Here is a 20,517-nt window from a genome sequence, read left to right on the forward strand (position 1 = left end):
GATAAGAGGGGCTATTGTGATACAATAGAATAGTGATAGTGGCCACTGAATTTTGATCTTCCATTTTATCCAGTGTGAAATATGGAGACAGGTAGTTGTGATCCAAGTTTATAATATACTGCCGTTTGGGACGTTCGACTTCGATTTATAAAATCATGAGGAGCCTAGATAAGCTTCTTAGTGAAAGTCTTTTACCTAGAGTTGGGGAGTTCAGTACTAGAGAGCATAATTTTAAGGTGAGAGGAGAAAAATTTAAAAGGGCCCTGAGGAGCAACTTTTTCACATAGGGGTTTTGAATATGGAATGAACTGCCAGAAAATGTGCTCAATGCTTGTACAGTTAGAACAGTTAATGGACATTTGAATAGGAAAGGTTTAGAGGGGAAAGAGCCAAATGTGGGCAAATGGGGCTAGTTTACTTTGGGGAACTTGGTCGGCATGGAAGTGTCTGATTCTGTGCTTCCAAAGTTGCTTCTAAAATGAGATTTTAATCTGCCTTTTTTTTTTGAAAAGGAGTCAGAAGGTCATTTTGGAAGATTGAATGAAAGACCATCTTTCCTTGAAATCATGTTACTTAAGTCAAATGATGCAACAAGCTACCTAGTGAGATAGTTGAGATCTTAATGACCAGAAAAGGCAAGCCACAAGCAGGCTGAGTTCAGAAGAGCAGTGACAGCCCAGCAGAAGGCAGTTTAGTTTTGGTTATTTTCAGACCATAACAACTGGGAAGAAGTGTTGATCTGTTTGTGCAGATTAAGTGGATAAGGGTGGAAATTGTCCTTGGCTTTTCTAGGATTTAGTGAGTTAGCCATAGCAATTCACAGCTGGTGAATGACAAAAAGGAAGTGCTTGTGACCTCATCATTTGAATAAGCAATTTTCAAAGGAAGTTAGGAATGATGCTTCATTGGGATTGTGTCTGTAACAGATATTGCAGGTACAACAATTTTTTTTTTATGATGAGTTCTTTCCAAATTCTTTCATAGAAACATGGGAAGTAGGAGCAGGAATGGACAATTTGGCCTGCTCTGACATTCAGTAAGATCATGACAGAGAATGAATCTCAATACTATATTTGTGCTTTCTTCCCCTTGCCCTTGATGCTTTTAAAATCTAAACACTTCCTCTTTCTTAAAATATATTCAGTGATTTTGCTTCTATAGCCTTCTGGGGTGGAGAATTCTACAGGTTCACTATTCTTTAAATGAAGAATTTATTTTCCTAAAAGTCTGTCTTATCCTGAGTTACACTGTCCCTTGGTTCTAGACTCCACATCCTCCTTGCATTTCATCTGTTCAACCCTTTATATATAAGGAGTTTTTATTTCTGTATAAACGTATGCTCTTTTGTCAAAAGTACATTAGCAGCCTCTTGTAAAAATGACCACAGCCTGATCACTGTGGCAACCAAATTGCAAAGTTTAAATCTCATTGTTGTGCATCAAGCAATATTTTATTCTAGAAAAGGACTTGTCCAGCATTTCCATCTGTAATCCTAACACACTGTACGAATTGCACTGCCTTTCTATGAATTTCAGTGATGGCAGTGAGGTATCTTTGTCCCATATTTTAATCACATATTTGCCAGAAACTTGATACTAATTGTTTTCTAAGTGCTGAAAGCCCTTGATCTGTGACAGCCATCATAATAGCCTGTGTCCAATTTACTACTCTAAGTTTGGAATATGATTGACTTGAATTGGACATGCCAGTAGTATTGCATGTTGTCATAAACAACAATTTAAGGCATTCTGGTTTAGAAATTTTCAGAATCAAAGTTCTGTTAATAGACAAAAGGAATTTTTGTTGAAAAAGTTTGATTTATATCTCATTTTATTAATGCCATGTCGCACCTTTTACCTCAATATTTTGCAAGATCAAATTGTATTTATACATTGAGTTTAATGCAAAATAAAATGTCCCATGGTGCTTCACAAAAGGTAAGGATTAAAAATGAATCAAAGACACAAATTAGGACTTACGACCAAAGGTTTGTTAATATTATGTATTTTAAAGTCTTTTTATAGAACATGCAGGATTTGGAGGTGGACAGAGAAGTAAAGCAGAGAGGCATACCCAAGTACTTAAAAGTTATCAATGATGGAACCTTGGAGAGGGGATAATGGATGAAGGGTCAGGTCAAGACTGTTTGTTTATAGGGTAGGAGGAGGTTGTAGTTCTGAAGGATCAGGCCCATGGAAGGATTTAAGCATGAGGATGAACATTTTAGATTTGAGGCATTGGGACTGGTGTAGGTCAGCAGATCATTCATAGATCATGAATGAGCGGAACTTGATGTGTAATTGAGTGCCAAGAGCAGATACTTAATTGGGCTTAGGTTTAATGGCAGACAAAGGTTGACCAGGAGAGCACTGAGTTTGGAGATGACGAACAGAATGATGAGGATACTGATGGACTTCAGGAGAACATGTACAGATTGGCGGCATGGTGAACAGAAGGCAGATGAAATTAATGTACACAAATATGAAGTTATGCACTTTGGTACGATACCATTCTAAAGGGGAAGGAGTAACTATCTTAGAATATATGTGTACAAATTGCTGAAGGTTAAAGGGCAAATGGTGAAATTGGTTCAAAAAGATGTATAGGTTCCTGAGCTTTCATACCACGTGTCTCTATTTATAAAGCAAGGAAGTTATGGTGAATCTTGATAAAACACTGGCTCAGTTTCACCTGGCCTAATGTGTCTAATTCTGCAAACTGTGCTCTAGGAAAGATGTACAGATTTTACGGAGGTTTCAAAAGAAATTTATGAGAATGGATCCCAGATGAGAGACTTTGACTATATGGATAAACAGGCAAAGCTGGGTTACTTAACTGATGGAAGGGAAGGTTGAGAGGAGAGTTTTGGTGCCATTTATAATCAGAGTGTGAATAGAGTAGATAAAAGAAAAAAGTGTCCTCATCCATCACAAAGCGACTTGATTGGCATCACATCCACAAGTACACAATTCCTCCAACTCCTCCTCTTCCAACAACCCTGCCAAACTAGGGATAGGCCATAAATGCTGGCCAGCCAGCAAATCAAAGTGGGAAAACAAAGCCAGTGGCTATTATCCTTGCTGAATTTTATGTTTGAATAGTGGGGTGGTGTGGAAGGGCAGTTAAAATTAACAGCATGTTCCTTCATGTTCTGATCCCAGTGTGCTATCAGTAATGTAATCCAAAACAGAATGACAATACCCTGCTAACTCTCTGCAGTATGGACTGACCAGTATAGTAGCAATAGTAAGGTTAACTTGGGAATGAAATTTTAAAAAGTCAGGAGTAAAGATTAGAGAAATAAAAAAAGGATTGAACTAAAAACAAATGAAAAAAAAGTGAATGTATTATGCTATTTCCCAGTTACTTATTAGTTCTTAGAATTGTGATGCATTTAGGATCTGGAATGCACAACAGTATCTGAGTTACAGTGGTAATAACAAAGACTGAACCTGGTTAAATATGTCTAAAATGTTGAAACGTGCTTTATTCGATTCTTTCTTCTTTCTGTCTCTTGTTCTTCAGCCAATTTCTCTGCTTCATGGAATCTTTCTGCTGCAATTCTGTTGCGTTCTTCCACTCGTTTCCTTCTAACCTCCTACAAAATATGAAGAATATATATATAACGTGATGTTTAATTTTACTTCTTTTGGAAAAGGTGATCCACGATGCAGGAGAAGGTAGTTGGATGATCCAATAAAGAGGTTGGTTATGTGTAATAAAATTGAAATGCTCAATACTCAGGCCAATCAGCATCAACACTGCATAATATTTTGATTTTCCACCTTACTGTAATTGCTGACCTTTCTCCTCTTGGCCTTCTGTTTTATGTTCAAATGAAGGTCAATGACTTCACCTGACAAAAGGACCAGCATCCTGAAAGCTTGAGATTTGAAATAAACCTGTTGGACTATAACCTGGTGTCGCGTGACTTCTGATTATATTCAAATGAAGGTCAACGTGAGCTTGAGGGACAGCATCTCATCTCTCAATTGGTCATGCTGTAGTCTTCTGAACTGAGTCCAACAAAATCAAACCATGATTTCTGTTCCAATTGTTTTCATTTTTCATTTCAGACGTAGATTTTTACATTTTTTTTTCTGCATTTTACTAACAACTATTCATCAACTTGCCATTCCCATCTCCTTACGATACATCATATACTTTGATGATGAAAGAAGGGAAGAAACAATCTCTTTAGCCTTGTACCACTAACCCTTTTGTTAATTAATTTATCTTTAACAGACTTTTCCTTTTATTCTTTTTCCCCATTCTCTAACCTTTCCCTTGATGAAAATATGTAAGTGATAAAAGGTCATTGACCTGAAATGTTAACTGTTTCTCTCAAACGTTGCTGTCTGACATGCTGAGTTTTGCTAGAATTTTCTGTTTTTATTTCAGATTTGCAGCATACAGTGTTTTGCTTGAGCGAGTTTTGAGAAGATTTGTAGCTCAGTTTGAGGTTCTGGATGTAGGCTGAGCTGGAAGGTTCATTTTCAGATGTCTCAACACCATACTAGGTAACATCTTGGAGACATGCACGAAAATTCCTAGAAGCATAGCATTGCAACCAGAACTCTATCAACAAACACATTGGTTTGGACCCTATTTACCACTCCTGAGCAAAAAACAGGAAATGACATCACCCCAGGAAATGACATTGCCAACACAAGGAACCCCAAACATATAAATAGAAAGCAGGAAACATCAGCAGTGCTTTATCTGGAGGATCACGGAAGATTTACCTATATGGTGATGAAACATCTGAAATTGAACCTTCGCCCAGCGAGCAAATCTACATCCAGTATTTTGCTTTATTGAAGGGTTCATATACACCAGGACACAGAGCAATAAATGACATTTGTTAGCAAGGAGAGAGAATGCATAAAGAAAGAACGTTTACACGCAAAAGAATTACATCAATGATTTTCAATACGTATGAATATTTTAAAGCCTGATTGTTCTTTTTGAATATTTTCTCTGTCTTATCAGTTACTCACAATAGGAACTAGTTGGAGATACTAAGAGCTGGACTGCAGCTACTAATGTGGGTAGCTGACCTTAGGAAATTCTCCTACTTGGAAGACCAGAAATAGTTTAAAGAGCACCCATGCTTTGCTCCAGATAAGTCACGGCATGAAAGTCAGGTATACCAACCGCCGTAGCAGGTCATAGGTGGCCAAAGGGATAGGTGAGTGCCAAGGTTGCTGGTTAGAATACCCACCTTGGGAGTTTGTCTCGGTTGCTTTCAAAACTGTTAGGTCCTCCAGCCCTCACCTCTTGCATCCCCAATCCCCCTCCCTGCCAATACATGCTCCATCTATGCTTACTCCATACTACCAATGTTACTTCCGTAGTAACTCACCAGTAATCATCATGTGCAGATGTCATAGGTCATGTGGAGATTCTAACAATCTAATACAACTTTCACTTCCAAACAGTTGATGCTGAAGAAACTCCTATTCATTAAACCCATTGAAAGATAATGATTCCTTCAAGTGTTCAATCTGTTACTTCTTTAATACCTTTTGTCAAACTATCAATAAAATTGTGAACTCTCCTCCCTTTGCTGAAATAGTTGCTTTTGCAATTCTCAGCCTAACATGCATAATGACCTCAGTTGTAATAGTACACCTTGGGGAAATGTAGAAAAAGCATTGTAATATCAGAATCAGATTCTTAGAACTTTTCCTAACTGACACTTTAAGGTCTGCAAATAAAAACAGTCCAGTTAAGGGTGTTTGTTTAACTCTAAATGACAAATTCAGCCTTTTTCTCGTGTTTAAATGGCTATGGATTTAAAAATACCTCTGATCATGACACTTAAATAGACTTTATCCGCCCTACCAGAACTTCTGCATTGCTGCATAAATTTGTGACTGCCACACTGTAGAATAAGACCATTGGAATACAGCACTATTTTAAATGATGCTGCTGAGTTTGGGTTTTTTGTTCCACCCAAAGCAAAAGTAGGATTATTTAGAAATGGGGTGGGATTTCTGAACCTGGGTCCCACCCTTCATTTTGACAGGTCTCCAGAACTGGCCAAACTCCAGAAAAATCAGATCGTAACTTCTCAACTCTGGTCAACTCAACTCCAAATCCAGCCAATATTTATAGAATTAAAGTCCTTGCTATTTATGGATAAACCTAAGCTCATCCAAAACTTTGTGTTCACTATCCTAACTCACAACAAAGCCCATTCACTTATCAGTCTCCATGCTCCCTGACTCTCAAATCTTTAATGCCATTGAATCTCCATCCATCATATTCCTGGTGGTTACTATTAGGCAGAAACGAAAACAGACCAACCGCATAAACACTGACTACAAGAAGTGGTCAGAAACTAGGAATTCTGAATTCAGTAATCCAGGTCCTGGATTACCAAAGCTAGTTCACCATAAATAGATGTAAATCAGTCAACCATCATTGCAGCACCAACAATGCTTATGCAACCTAATATCATATAGAACAATGGAACTCATTCAGTCACCACCCCACCCACATTTGCTCCCTCCACCAAGGTGTATACCATCTACAAGATGCAGTTCAGCAAATCACCAAGGTTTCTTTTACAGCACCTGACAAACCTATAACCATTAACATGTTAAAGGACAGGGCAGTTTATGGATGAAACAATTACTTTTATGTCCCCCTCTAATTCACGTACCATGTGACCTGGAGCTATAACACCAGTTCTTTAATGTGGCTGTGTCAAAACCCTGGAAAGGCCTTTCAAACAGCACTGTGCGTGTACCTACATCATATAGACTGGATCAATTTAAGAACACAATCCAGAAGATTAAGATGAAGGGGATCAACGGTGACTTGGCCGCATAGATTCAGAATTGTCTTCCCCATAGAAAGCAGAGGATAGTGGTGGAATGGTGTATTTTCTGGCTGGAGGTCCATGACTTGTGGCATTCTGCTGGGATCTGTACTAGGACCTCTACTGTTTGTTATACACATATAAATAATGAAAATGTAGATGGGTAGGTTAGTGAGTTTGCAGATGACACAAAGATTTGTGGAGTTCTAGGTAGTGTAGAAGGTTGTCAAATGATGCAGCGAGATATAGATCAGTTGCAGATATGGGCAGAAAAATAGCAGATGGAATTTAATTGGGTAAGTGTGAGATACTGCACTTTGGGAGATCAAATGTTAAGGAAAAGTATACAGTTAATGGCAGGACCCTGAACAGCATTGATGTACAGAGGGTTCTTGGAGTTCAAGTCCACAGCTCCATGAAAGTAGCCACACAAGTAGGTAGGTTAGTAAAGAAGGCATATAGCTGGCTTACCTTTATTGGTCAGGGAACTGAGTACAAGAGGAGAAAGTGAGGTCTGCAGATGCTGGAGATCAAAGTTGAAACTTTATTGCTGGAACAGCACAGCAGGTCAGGCAGCATCCAGGGAACAGGAGATTCGACGTTTCGGGCACAGGCCCTTCTTCAGGAATGAAGAAGGGCCTGTGCCCGAAACGTCGAATCTCCTGTTCCCTGGATGCTGCCTGACCTGCTGTGCTGTTCCAGCAATAAAGTTTCAACTGAGTACAAGAGTCAGGATGCCATGTTGCAACTATATAAGACGTTGGTTAGGCCACACGTAAAGAGTATTGCATTCAATTCTGGTTGCCACATTATAGGAAGGATGTGGAGGCTTTGGAGAGGGGGCAGAAAAGCTTACTAGGATGCTGCCTGGATTAGAGGGTATGAACTATAAGGAGAGGCTGGAAAAACTTAGGTTGTTTTCTCTGGAGCAGTAGAGGCTGAGGAGAGACTTGATATAAGTTTATAAAATTATGAGATGCATAGGTGTCTGGAACGCGCTGCCAGGGGTGGTGGTGGAGGCAGATACAATAGGGATGTTTAAGGGACTTAAATGCATGAGCGCATGAATAAGCAAGGAATGGAGGGATATGGATCAAGGGCAGGCAGAAGGGATTGGTTTAATTTGGTAGCATGTTCAGCACAACATTGTGGGCTGAAGAACCTGTTCCTGTTCTGTACAAACCTATGTTGTATGAGACAGTTCACCACCACCTTATCAGGAGTTTCCTTATCAGGAATAGGCAACAAATTCTAGGTTTGCCAGTGAAGCTCATATTGCATGAATGAATAATAGCAAAACAGTTGCAACTAAAATAAAACTGATGAAAATTTCTGACTTCTGAGCTCATAATGAGGAGAGGTCATCAATGAAGCAAAGAAAAATGGTTAGGCTTAGGATACTGCCGTAAAAACCTCTTGCAGCAGTGACATGGGGTTGCAACGGTTGGCCATCACCAACAACCACAACCATCTTCCTATGAGTTTCCCATCTGATTGAATGGACTTCAATTTTACTTACTCCTTAGACTTACATGAATCAAATGGGGCCAGGCTTCCCTGTGGTTACTCAGGTTTTGCCTCAGGGAATTCAGTTCCTTTGTCCAGATTTGGACCACAGTTGGAATGAAGTTGGGCAGAGTAGCCTGGGTAGAGTTCAAACTGAGCATCAATAACAGGTTACTGGTGAGAAAGTACCACTTGACTGCATCGTCAATTATCGTTTTCCATTATTTCACTGATGATTGAGAAAAGACTGATGAGACAGATTGAATTTGCCTTGACAATTCTGAATCTATGCGGCCAAGTCATCGTTGATGTTTTGTGAACAACATGCAGTCATAGAGATGTACAGCATGGAAACAGACTGTTCGGTCCAACTAGTCCATACCAACCAGATATCCTAAACTAATCTAGTCCCACCTCCCAAACCCTTCCTATTCATATACCCATTCAAACGCCTTTTAAAATGTTGCAATTGTACCAGCCTCCACCACTTCCTCTGGCAGCTCATTCCATACCTGCACCACTCTGCGTGAAAACGTTGCCCCTTAGATCCCTTTTATATCTTTCCCCTCTCATCCTAAACCTATGCCCTCTAATTCTGGACTCCCCCACCCCAGAGAAAAGACTTTGTCTATTTATCCTATCCATGCCCTTCATGATTTTGTAAACCTCTACAAGGTCACCCCTCAACCTCCGATGCTCCAGGGAAAACAGCCCAGCCTGCTCAGCCTCTCCCTATAGCTCAAATCCTCCAACCCTGGCAACATCCTTGTAAATCTTTTCTGAACCCTTTCAAGTTTCACAACATCTTTCCGATAGGAAGGAGACCAGAATTGCACGCAATATTCAAACAGTGGCCTAATGAATGTCCTGTACAGCTGCAACATGACCTCCCAACTCCTGTACTAAACCTATGCCCTCGAGTTCTGGACTCCCCCACCCCAGGGAAAAGACTTTGTCTATTTATCCTATCCATGCCCCTCATGATTTTATAAACCTCTATGAGGTCATCCCTCAGCCTTCGATGCTCGAGGGAAAACAGCCCAGCCTATTCAGCCTCTATCTATAGCTCAAATCCTCCAATCCTGGCAACATCCTTGTAAATCTATTCTGAACCTTTTCAAGTTTCACAACATCCTTCTGATAGAAATGAGACCAGAATTGCACGCTCTTCCACATTGCTGGGTTGATACCAATGCTGTCCTTATGCTGAAGGAACTTAGCTAGAAGCACAGTTTGATATAAAGTACATGTCTATAGTACGATCGTCTAAATATTGTTGGAGGCCATACACTTTACACTTGCCAGTGCATTCAGCTGTTTCAAAGTCTCAACTACAGACAGTACCTTCAACAATGCAGCACTTCAACTCTATATCTAAGTATCTACCTAGTTTCTAAGCTAAAATCAATGACAAATGTTTGGAATTTCCAATGTAGAAAACCAAAAGAAAAAAAATCCATATTACACAGTCCTCAACGTGGTACATTGCAACCACAATCTATAGCATTATATCCCTCCTCCCCAAACTAATGAAAAGCTCTAAGTAATGAGGAAAGATGCGAAATGTCAGGAGGAGATTAATAGAAGATCTAAGGATCTTCATATTCTTCTAAGATTTCTTCATAATGAAGAGAGGTATTGATTGAGGTATAAGGGAGGTGCATGGTTCAATAACCAAGAATCATGATTCAAATTAATTGGAAAAAAATTGTTAGAGGGAAATAGAATTAATATTTTCATTCAGACAGGCCTTGGAATATAGAACACTCTGCAAAGTTAGCGGTAGCTGATCCCATAAATAATTTGAAAAAAGCACTGGACATGTACTTGAGATTAAGGAATTTATAGAATTACAATCAAAATGTAGGGATGTAGAACTAAACATAACTGTTCTCTTTAAGAGCTAGGACAGTTATGATGGGATAAACGATCTCCTTCTAAACTGTAAATTTCTATGATTCCTACAAAGTCATGGTACTGTTGATTGTCTGGAAAGTTATGACTCTTAGTGTAGAAAATATAATCAAACATGGCTGAAGTGTGGTTCTATGGTAGTTCTCAGTGTTGGACTCCCTCTGGGTCCGAATATCATGGATTTGGATCGCACTACCGCTTGAGCTCAAAATCTTTGCTGATTGTGAAATATTGAGGAGTGTTACACTATTGGTTGTGCTGCTCTTTGTGAGGATATAAAACTGAGGTCATGTTTGATCTCTTAGTTGGGTATATATTAATGACCCAATGTACTTATTGAAAAAAAGCAAGACAGGTTTGGTGATTTGGTGAACATTTATCTATCAATTAACACCAGTAAAATAGTTTAATAGATTGCTGTGCGTATCTCATTATGTATTGTCTGTTGTAATCCTTACCATGTCTGTTGTAATCCTTACCAGTGACCATATTTCAATAAGTATATGAGCTGCTATGAAGCTATAGAAATAGTTCATTCTTTCTAAGGGGTTCACTTTCCAAAGAAATAGTTTCCTCAGTAATTTACCTGCTGTTGGGTTTCTTTCATCTCTTCTGCTTTCACTTTTTCTGCCTCTGTCATATTCCTACTTGCTGTCACTTGCTGGTGATATGCCAATCTGCGAGCTTCTTTCTCCTGGTCCTCTGAGGCTATTGACTGAATCCTGGTTTGAATCGTCTGCTGCAAATGCTGTTTTGCTCTGTTTGTTTCTTCCAGCTTGTGCTCATATTCTGCGACCTGTTTGAAATTATTCTCCAGACGTTGAATCACGTTCTTCCTAAAAGAGAATTCTGAAGCAAGTCAGTATCATGTTGAAAGATTGTGATAATAAGTGTAACAGCTGAAAAGAAAAGGTAGTCACATTTTACTATTGAATTGTCTGCATTGTGTAAACCTATGACAAAAGTTTGCTACTCTCAATATAGTTGATCAGACTGCATCTGAGAAGCAGCAGAATCGATGTTTTGGGCAGAAGCCCTTCATTCCTGATGAAGGGCTTATGCCCGAAACATCGATTCTCTTGCTCCTCAAATGCTACCTGATCTGCTGCGCTTTTCCAGCACTACACTCTGGACTCTGATCTCCAGCATCTGCAGTCCTTACTTTCTCCTACTCTCAATATAGGCACCATAGTGTGAGTTAGAAATTTGTAATGCGGGTCCCTTCCTATTGATGAAATAATCAAATGTATAGTATGTTAGGTATTGGGCCACAGCTTCAGAGAGTTGGATTTCAATTCAATCCAGACTAATGAGATGAAAATCTTACTGTTAGGACTCCAGATACAATACATAAATGAAACTCTCGTAGGTACGAAATCATATGAGACAATATGTCATAACTATACGGAGAAAGGCCAGACCATCTGGTTTGGAACGTATAAATATTCACACTGATTCACTTCATTCTGAAACTGGGACACCATTAGAATTTTCTTCTTCTTAAGCTGTCCCTCAGGACCATCTCTCAAGATGACTTTCTTTCTCCGCAATATTGTGGATCCTGATGTTACTAAATAGTTCAATGGATGTTACTAAATAGTTCAATACTGAATCCACAAACCCTGCCTTGGGTGGTGCTTTAAGAGGCTGGTGGGTGCGATTCTGAGGGTTTTGCCCAGTCCTTTCAATGTTGACACTTGATGCCCATCTAGGCCTATTAGAAACACTCATTATTGGCTCAGGTTTGGCAATTGCAATGATGTTGAAACTGCCACTGTGCAGCTTCAGCCCTCTTCTAAAATCAACCATTCTAGAGTTAAACATGGAAATCTAAAAGTTGTTGTCAGTGACTCTAATCTTCTCGATAGCTGCTGAGACAGGCCCAGATTGCAATCAGTAGGAAATAAGAATGATCTACACCTGAGCCTCATTATAGACGTGGCCCAAACATGGAAAAAACTGTTGAATCCCAGACACCAAGATTGACAGTGACTACCTTTGACACTGAAGGATATTATAAAATTGGGGAAGGCTCAGAAAAGATTTATCAGGGTGTTGCTGAGACTGGAGGGTTTGAGTTACCTGATTCAGCACCCCATCCACTATATTAAACATCATCCAAGAGCAGCAGTATATTTGATTTACAAGATAAACTGAGCAGATTACCAAACTTTCTAAACTACTGTCAAGAAAGGTAACAGCAGAAGAAGGATGGCAACACCACCATTTACAAGCTCTTCTCCTAGTGACACACAATCTTGACTTGGAACTAACACTTGAACTTTCCTGTTCCCTGGAGGTGGCAACAAATGAGCAAAAGGCAGAGGAAGCTCAACTAATTATTTACTCTTGTCACCACCTCACCATTACATTCTGGGTGAGAAGATCAATTGGGGATTGTTATGACCTGTCAACAATTATAGTTATATAATTAGACCATTAAATGGCCTGTAATGGGCCAATTACATAAAGAAGGAGATGGGGTGATTTACAGAGGCAGCCCAATTGCCTCAGATTGACCCCAGATTGGGATAATTGAAGCACTCTCAACACAGCAGGCATGTTGCAATGGATTGTCGATGAGGACAGTAGCCATTTTTCTTACAAGCTGGCAAGGCAAATAATCAAGTGGTGGTGAATTGAGGCCCTTAAGTGGCCAATTATTCACAGCTTACCTGCGTTGTTCTTGGACACGTTGATACTTGTCTTGATTTTGATTTTCCCTTTCTCTCTCCCACTGACGCATTTGTAGTTTTTTCTTTCTTGACCTTTGAACAGCTTCCCGATCTTGGCAGTCACGTGATAACTGATTCTCTCCTAGACGCTCCTGAACTGGTGGAGGCTGGACCTGGTCATTGATATTAAAAATGACACTTCCATCAACATAAATATTTTTGCCAGTCAAATTATTCATCGGAAATTGCTGGTACGTGGTTATATAGTTAGTACACATCTTTCTGTCCAGTGACTTCAATGTATTTGCCAAGAAATTAAAACCAGATGCAAATGGCTTGTTGTTCTTCACTTCTAGTCTTATGGTTAGATTGCTGGAGATTTATGGATTATTAAAGCTGACTGGTTCTAAGAATTATGTTTGCATATTTAATCTAGTGCTCAATGGAAACCAATGTATATCATAACATTACAAAGTTAAAAATCACACAACACCAGGTTATAGTCCAACCGGTTTAATTGGAAGCACACTAGCTTTCGGAGCGACGCTCCTTCATCAGATGAAGGAGCGTCGCTCCGAAAGCTAGTGTGCTTCCAATTAAACCTGTTGGACTATAACCTGGTGTTGTGTGATTTTTAACTTTGTACACCCCAGTCCAACACCGGCATCTCCAAATCATGATAACATTACAAGTAAGTGACAACCAAAGGAAATGACATGATAGATGAAAATATTAAAATTGCTCCTTAGGATGTTCTTTCCTGAAATTGATTTTCCCCAACTGGGGAAACAAAGCACAGTCTGGGTGACTGCTTCACAGAACATGTTCTTTCTGCAAAAAAGACTCTAAGCCTCCAGTTCTCTGCCACCTCAACACACCACTGTGTTCTGTGGCCAACACCTCTTTTTCAGGCTTGCTACTACAAAGATCAGTGCAAGCTGGAAAATCAGCAGCTCATTTTCTGCTTGGGAACCCTACAGCCTTCTGGAATTAATTTCCAATTCGACAATTTTAGGTCTAGAGCACGTTTACCCATGCTTTTCCCCACCCCCACACACCAGGCCTTGGCATCACATGGGCTGCTACCACACACCACCCATTGTTAGCCACTGTTAGTCCCCCTTAGCAAATATTCATCCCCTCAGACTGACCTATAAACATTTCTTTGTCTGTCCACCTGTTTTTCTCTCTCTTCGGGCTCTATCCCCAACTATTGTATACTTGGTCCCCCCTCCTCATTTTCTGTATAAAAACCATCCATTTCCTAGCTACCATCAGTTTTGAAGAAGGATCACTGGACTCAACTCTGATTTCTTTCCACATAGATGCTGCCAGATCTGCTTAGAGTTTCCAGCAATTTGTGACTTAATTTCAGATTTCCAGCATCTGTAATTCTTTCTCTTTTTTTGTCTGGATTATCTCACAGTTGGAGAAGAGTGCAAGACAATATCATGTATTCAGTCAGGAGATGGCTTTCCATCCTTTCAGCAGAGAAAGATAGGAAGTGAGGGAGATTTGTGGGATGGAACAGCTGCAAACAAAGGCAATACAAATGGAAGACATTCCTCATATACGCAGCAACATTTAAGCAAAATACAAATCATGCTTCAGTTCAAAGCTCTAAATTTTTAAGGGAATTCATGAAGTATTTATAACATAAAACATAACGGTGGGGTGAAATTTCTCACAATTTTGGAGATCAATCATTTGAGGTTTACCGTAGAAGATGATGTGATTTCATGATCTTGATGTGATAGAACCTGTTTTACTGTGATTCTATTCTGAGAAGGTGTATGATCAATATTTTCAAACATGGCTCCACAATTTGTAGGTCCAACGTTCTGCAGCTCTGTGGTAGGATTCAGCTGACTGGAGTTAGAAACATTCTTTAATGGGCTTGAAGGAGATGTTCCTGCAAGAGGAAATGGTTTATTCTGTACAGTGGTAAAGGTTCCAAGGGAGGCAAATGTCACTGTTAGTTGGATGTGAAAAAATGTCATTTCCCTTCCCTGGCACTACCAATTGTCAACAACTACTTCACTTGGGCATCCCTAATGTTTCAGCTGAGATTGAAAACACATTCTGTGCACTAAGAGGCATTTGCAGAGATATATTAAAATTTCAAGATGAATGATAAAATTCAAAATGTATACAATCCAGAATTAAAATATTTTATACAGTGCTTGCATTTATATTATATATCAATGCACTGTTTAAATTTTAGTGTACAGTAATTAATAATTGTTATAAGTGATTCCAAACAGCAGTGATTCCAAACCAACTCTTCCAACAAATAGAGTCATAGAGCCATAGAGATGTACAGCATGGAAACAGACCCTTTGGTCCAACTCGTCCATGCCGACCAGATATCCCAACCCAATTTAGTCCCACCTGCCAGCACTTGGCCATTATCCGTCTAAACCCTTCCTATTCATATAACCATCCAGATACCTTTTAAATGTTGGAATTGTGCTAGCTTCCACCACTTCCTCTGGCAGCTCATTCCATACACGTACCACCCACTGCATGAAAAAGTTGCCCCTTGGATCCCTTTTAAGTTTTTCCCCTCTCACCCTAAACATATGCCCTCTAGTTCTGGACTCCTCCAACCCAGGGAAAAGATCTTGTCAATTTACCCCATCCATACCCCTCATTACATTATTGACTAGCAAATACATAACGTGCACATTTTGCTATTTGATGCTATTTGTTGCAAGGTAAAACACTAGTCATAACTGGGGAATCCCCTGCTCTTCAAGTAGTACAATGCTACTATTTATATTCACCCATACAAGGGCTGGTCACTAGGTTCAAGGTATCATTTAGAACCAAAATTCTATTAATTTCCCCAATATTCCATTGGAGTGGTTAGCTATGAGCTCAAATGTTTCAGGTCTTTTTTTAAAAAAGCAACAGGTTTCACATAACAAATCAAATATCAGAACATACAATGCATGCATTTGGTAATGTATCATTATTGCTGTTTATGCATAAACATACATTACATAGTGTGGACTGTTTTTACAGTATGTTCTGTGTCTTTTTGTAGTAACAAACACTGGCACTATTACAGTACCAGGCACATGTTATTTATTTTCAGATCAGGTTCTATGTCTATATTATTGTTACTCACTCTGTCTCTTGTATTTTGTGAGCTCCTATCAACACATATACAAAGCAATGCTGGACACAGTTCGAGGGTCAAGATTAGAACAAATGCTTCACACAAAATCATAATATATAAAGCTCCATGAAAAACAGATTAACTCTTTTGGAAAACAGTGGACACATAGAGGTAGCTTGAAGAAGATATCAAAGATGTTGATAGTAAGTACAAAAACATAGAGTTATAGAGATGTACAGCATGGAAACAGACCCTTCAGTCCAACCCGTCCATGCCGACCAGATATCCCAACCCAATCTATTCCCACCTGCTAATAATTACCACAGAGAATATGATAATTGTAGTGCTTTAGAGACCCAAGGGATGTCATTTGAGTAATGCAATGTGTTTTTAATCATGGCTGAATATTAGGTTGATACACTGGAGTTTTATTTCAATTAATTTGGACCAGGCCATATTTCATATAATTTCTTTGCCATTTTAAACAGTTATTTAACTGTCTTAGTGTGAATGAAGAATGATCCTGTAACAGTACAAAATATAAAGGAATGGCCTCTGTATGCTTTAAAATTCTGATACCTCTTTGTGCTAATTTGTCTGCTATTCTAATCCTTTAATGAATGAATAATTTTATTTTGCGGGCAACAAGTGTATTTAAAATATTACCTACTAGATAACATTTTTTCCGTTCAGTCCAATGCTTTCAGAAATAAAACTACAAGCTGAATCACAGTGAACATGGCTTTGCAAATTTCAGAACATATATTCACAGCAGGTAACTGATCTGTGCATCAATCAAAACCTTTGTTCTTTCTTGTGTGATGGAAGTTCATAACATACGGTTATCATTTGGGAACTAGGATTTGAAAGTGAAGAACAACATGGGTTGAAGAGAGAAAATCTTAGAATAAATGAAGAAATGAGAACTAATAGCTCAGAGAATGGAAAGATATTTCATTTCATTTGAATTGATAGCTGGGAAGATGAAGTGTCCAAAAGATGTGACCTTTTAAACCTAAATGTAAAGGATGAAAGTAGAGAATTTGAGGCTGATATCTTTAGCTTATCCTTTTCAAAATAAATGTAACAGACGTATCCTGAATTGAGAGAATTGTACCAAGCAACCAATTCAGAAACTGAATCAGAACCAATAGCTGGGTGTTATTAATTAAAAGATGAAGTGTTAGTAAAGAAGTGAGACTACCCCAAATACCAGCCAATGAGGAATGGGCAGTAGTTCATCATGTGCTAGTCCCATCTGAGTATGCTGAACAAACTGTGAAAACTAGAGCAATTAAAAAGGCCAAAGCTCCAAATTATGTTGTGGGAGACAAGTTGTTCACTGATACTTTTAAAATTAAAAAGGAACTTAACGAATAATGTAACAAGCAATCTGGGCAGGAGAGGAAATCAGTGAGTGTTTCATGTTAATATGTTAAAACAACACTGTTACAGGGAGGACAGTCAGATTAGAGGTGTGATAACAGTAGTGAAAGAAATGGGAAGTGAAATAAAAGCAGCAGAATAAATCAAGAATAAACCAGAAATTGAAAAGTCAAACGTAGACCTTCCAGTAATTAAATTGGATAATGCAGAGATGCATAAAAGTTAGACGGAATATTATGTTGTCTCCCAGTAACATTGAAGTAACTTACAAAAGCTATTATGGACTGATAAATTGATTTGTGTCAACAGGCCAAGAAAAATAACTGGCAATACATTAAGGGCATTGATTACCCACATAAAATGACATCCTTCAACTCAACTCTGAATGTATCTCAAATGAGGGGAGGAATTAAGTTTATGATGAATAATGACATTATTGATATGAGTCACAGTAGCTGGAACACACCTTTTATAAGGTGCTGAAACCAGATGGATCACAAAGATTGTGTATCAATTATCACAAAGTCAACATGGTAACAAAGGTGGATTGATATCTGATTCCATGATTGCAAGATTGTATTGCGGGAATTAGACAATTGTGATTCGATACAAAAAAAACTTCTAAAACGGTCATTATCAAGTTCCAGTGACTGATACAGCCAAATAAATATAAACTTTTGTAACACTAGATGAATTTTATCAATGTTGAATTATGCCAATTCTAATAAAAAGTGTACCTGCATTTTTTCAATGATTAACCAGTAGTGTGACCAAAGGAATTCTAAGAATCGTGTTGCTTAGATTCACCATTTGGTTGTGTTCAGCCAAACTAGGTAGAACATTTACATCACTATAACAAACATTTTGATCAGTTAAAGAAAGCCAATTTGGTCATAAGTTTGGCTTACTTGCGAAATTGCCAAAGATAGAGTAACTTACTTAGGCAACACTGGGGCCAAGTCTCTATTGTACCAAGAGGAGTAAAGATAAAGGTGAACCTCAATTTTCTTATACACAAGGCAAAATGTTAAATTCTGTGCTATATTGGCATGAGTAGATTTTATTGTAAGTTCATTGTGAGTTTCAGCACTGTATTGGCCCCCTTGACAAACTTGTTAAAGAAAAGCTACATTTGCTGACACCATACAGCATGTGTTTACTTTGTGCAATAAATCTATTCTTTTGCAGCTTCATGTGGCTTTGTTTAATTATTCATCATGGTAACTAATATAAAACTTCTAATTTGTCAAGCCTGCGACTTTGTGATCTGTTTTGTTCAGGAGCACATTTAACTGGATTAATAATAATTGGACTTTTTATATTTCATTGTTGTATTTTCAGTGGACAATTGGCAGAATATCCATTTATAATAGAAGCACTTTACCTGGTTTCTTTCGATGTGGCTCTTGGTGGGTCTGACTCCAGTACTTCCATTCTGGCTTGCCTTCTGCTTGGGCCCTTGGCTTCTCCAACAGTTTAATATCTGTATTCACTGCCCTATCTTCCAAAGTAGGCTTGCTGACAATTGACTCTGGGCTGTCATCATAACTTTCAGATGATGATGAAGAAGATGAAGAAAGTAGGTTTTCATCAGGATATTTAGTTTTGTAAGTGTCTAATTCCTGAAGCTGTGAAGTAACTTTCTTGTCCAACTCCTCCATGTCAATTGCTGTCGGGTTGGTAGATCTTGGACTCACAGGCCACCATCCTATGGGAGAAATCATTTGTGGAAAACAGTAACAGATGGGATGAGATGGCAAACCATGGAAGCCACAATAAAACCCACGGCAGAAATTATTATATGGGTCGAGGTCAGGGAGAACTGAATACCAAGACTTGGTGTATGTTGGATCAAAGTGACTTGGGTGAACTAGCACAGTCTGAGGCTGAAGTGAACAAATGTCATTGCAGGAACTCAATTTTTCACAATGAAGCTCTCTGGCTGATAGAGGAGTAAACAGTTCTTGCTGCACTCTTTCATACAAAGCAGATGGAATCCACATTGCCACATTTTTGGAAACTTTGACTGTTTTTCCATTCCAGAATTTAATGGAGAGATCATCATCTTCCATTACTGTGTAATTAAAAAGGGCAAAAAGTTTAATTCTGGAAGTATACTTTTAACATTAAAATATTTCACTTATTGTACTACCAAAAGGATAATCTACCTCATCAAGTTATATCATTCAGTCTGGTTATCAATAGTTAGTTAATTTAATCATATTCCAAAACTTCAAATATACAAAACAGCTTTGAAGTTGTGGTTACATTGAAAGTAAAAATTTTCTATAACTCTGAAATAGTCCAAAAATCTAAAACTTGCATGGTAAAGTAACTGAAAAGTTGAATAAAGTAAGTATCATATCAAGTAAATATATTAAAGAAAATGATACAGTACGGAATAGCAAGCACCAGATTAAAGTATCACTACAGAGATCTATGGGAAGTGGAACAATATTTTCTTAAAATTCACAGAGGTGTTCATAATTGTAAGGTCACAGAGTCATGGAGTCATTGTGATGTACAGCAAGGAAACAGACGCTTCGGTCCAAGTTGTCCATGCTGATCAGATATCCCAACCCAATCTAGTCCCACCTGCCAGCACCCAGCCCACATCCCTCCAAACCCTTCCTATTCATATACCCATCCTGATGCCTTTTAAATGTTGCACCTGTACTAGCCTCCACCACTTCCGCTCGCAGCTCATTCCATACACATACCACCCTCTGTGTGAAAAAGTTGCCCCTATGATCTCCTTTACATCTTTCCCCTGTCATCCTAAACCTATGCCCTCTAGTTTCTGGACTCCTCCACCACAGAGAAACAACTTTGTCAATTTATCCTATCCATGCCCCTCATGATTTTATAAACCTCTATAAGGTCATCCCTCAGCCTCTGACACTCCAGGGGGAAAACAGCCCCAGCCTATTCAACCTCTCCCTATAGCTCAAATCCTCCAATCCTGGCAACATCCTTGTAAATCTTTTCTGAACCCTTTCAAGTTTCATAATATCCTTCTGATAGGAAGGGGGCCAGAATTGCATGCAATATTCCAAAAGCAGCCTAACCAATGTCCTGGACAG

General features: G+C 38.8%; 1 protein-coding gene across 2 annotated transcripts in view; it reads right to left on the bottom strand.

The window, feature by feature from the left end:
- Positions 1 to 284: 284 nt before the first annotated feature.
- Positions 285 to 20,517, bottom strand: part of LOC122557802 (uncharacterized) — a 40,955-nt gene continuing 20,722 nt past the window's right edge. Inside the window, exons 7-11 of one of the 2 annotated variants that reach the window (XM_087996552.1) lie at positions 18,819 to 19,508; positions 14,643 to 14,836; positions 12,925 to 13,097; positions 10,836 to 11,085; positions 285 to 3,598 (exon numbers count right to left, since the gene is read on the bottom strand). In XM_087996552.1, coding sequence (XP_087852678.1) covers positions 3,467 to 3,598; positions 10,836 to 11,085; positions 12,925 to 13,097; positions 14,643 to 14,836; positions 18,819 to 19,508 — 1,439 coding nt within the window. In that variant the 3' untranslated portion in view covers positions 285 to 3,466. The remainder of the gene's footprint in view (positions 3,599 to 10,835; positions 11,086 to 12,924; positions 13,098 to 14,642; positions 14,837 to 18,818; positions 19,509 to 20,517) is intronic. The other variant, XM_043705854.2, reaches the window with a different exon arrangement.

This window comes from Chiloscyllium plagiosum, unplaced genomic scaffold (genome assembly GCF_037043375.1).
Source record: "Chiloscyllium plagiosum isolate Xiang-an unplaced genomic scaffold, Cpla_swu_hap1 HiC_scaffold_18, whole genome shotgun sequence".
NCBI lineage: Eukaryota > Metazoa > Chordata > Chondrichthyes > Orectolobiformes > Hemiscylliidae > Chiloscyllium > Chiloscyllium plagiosum.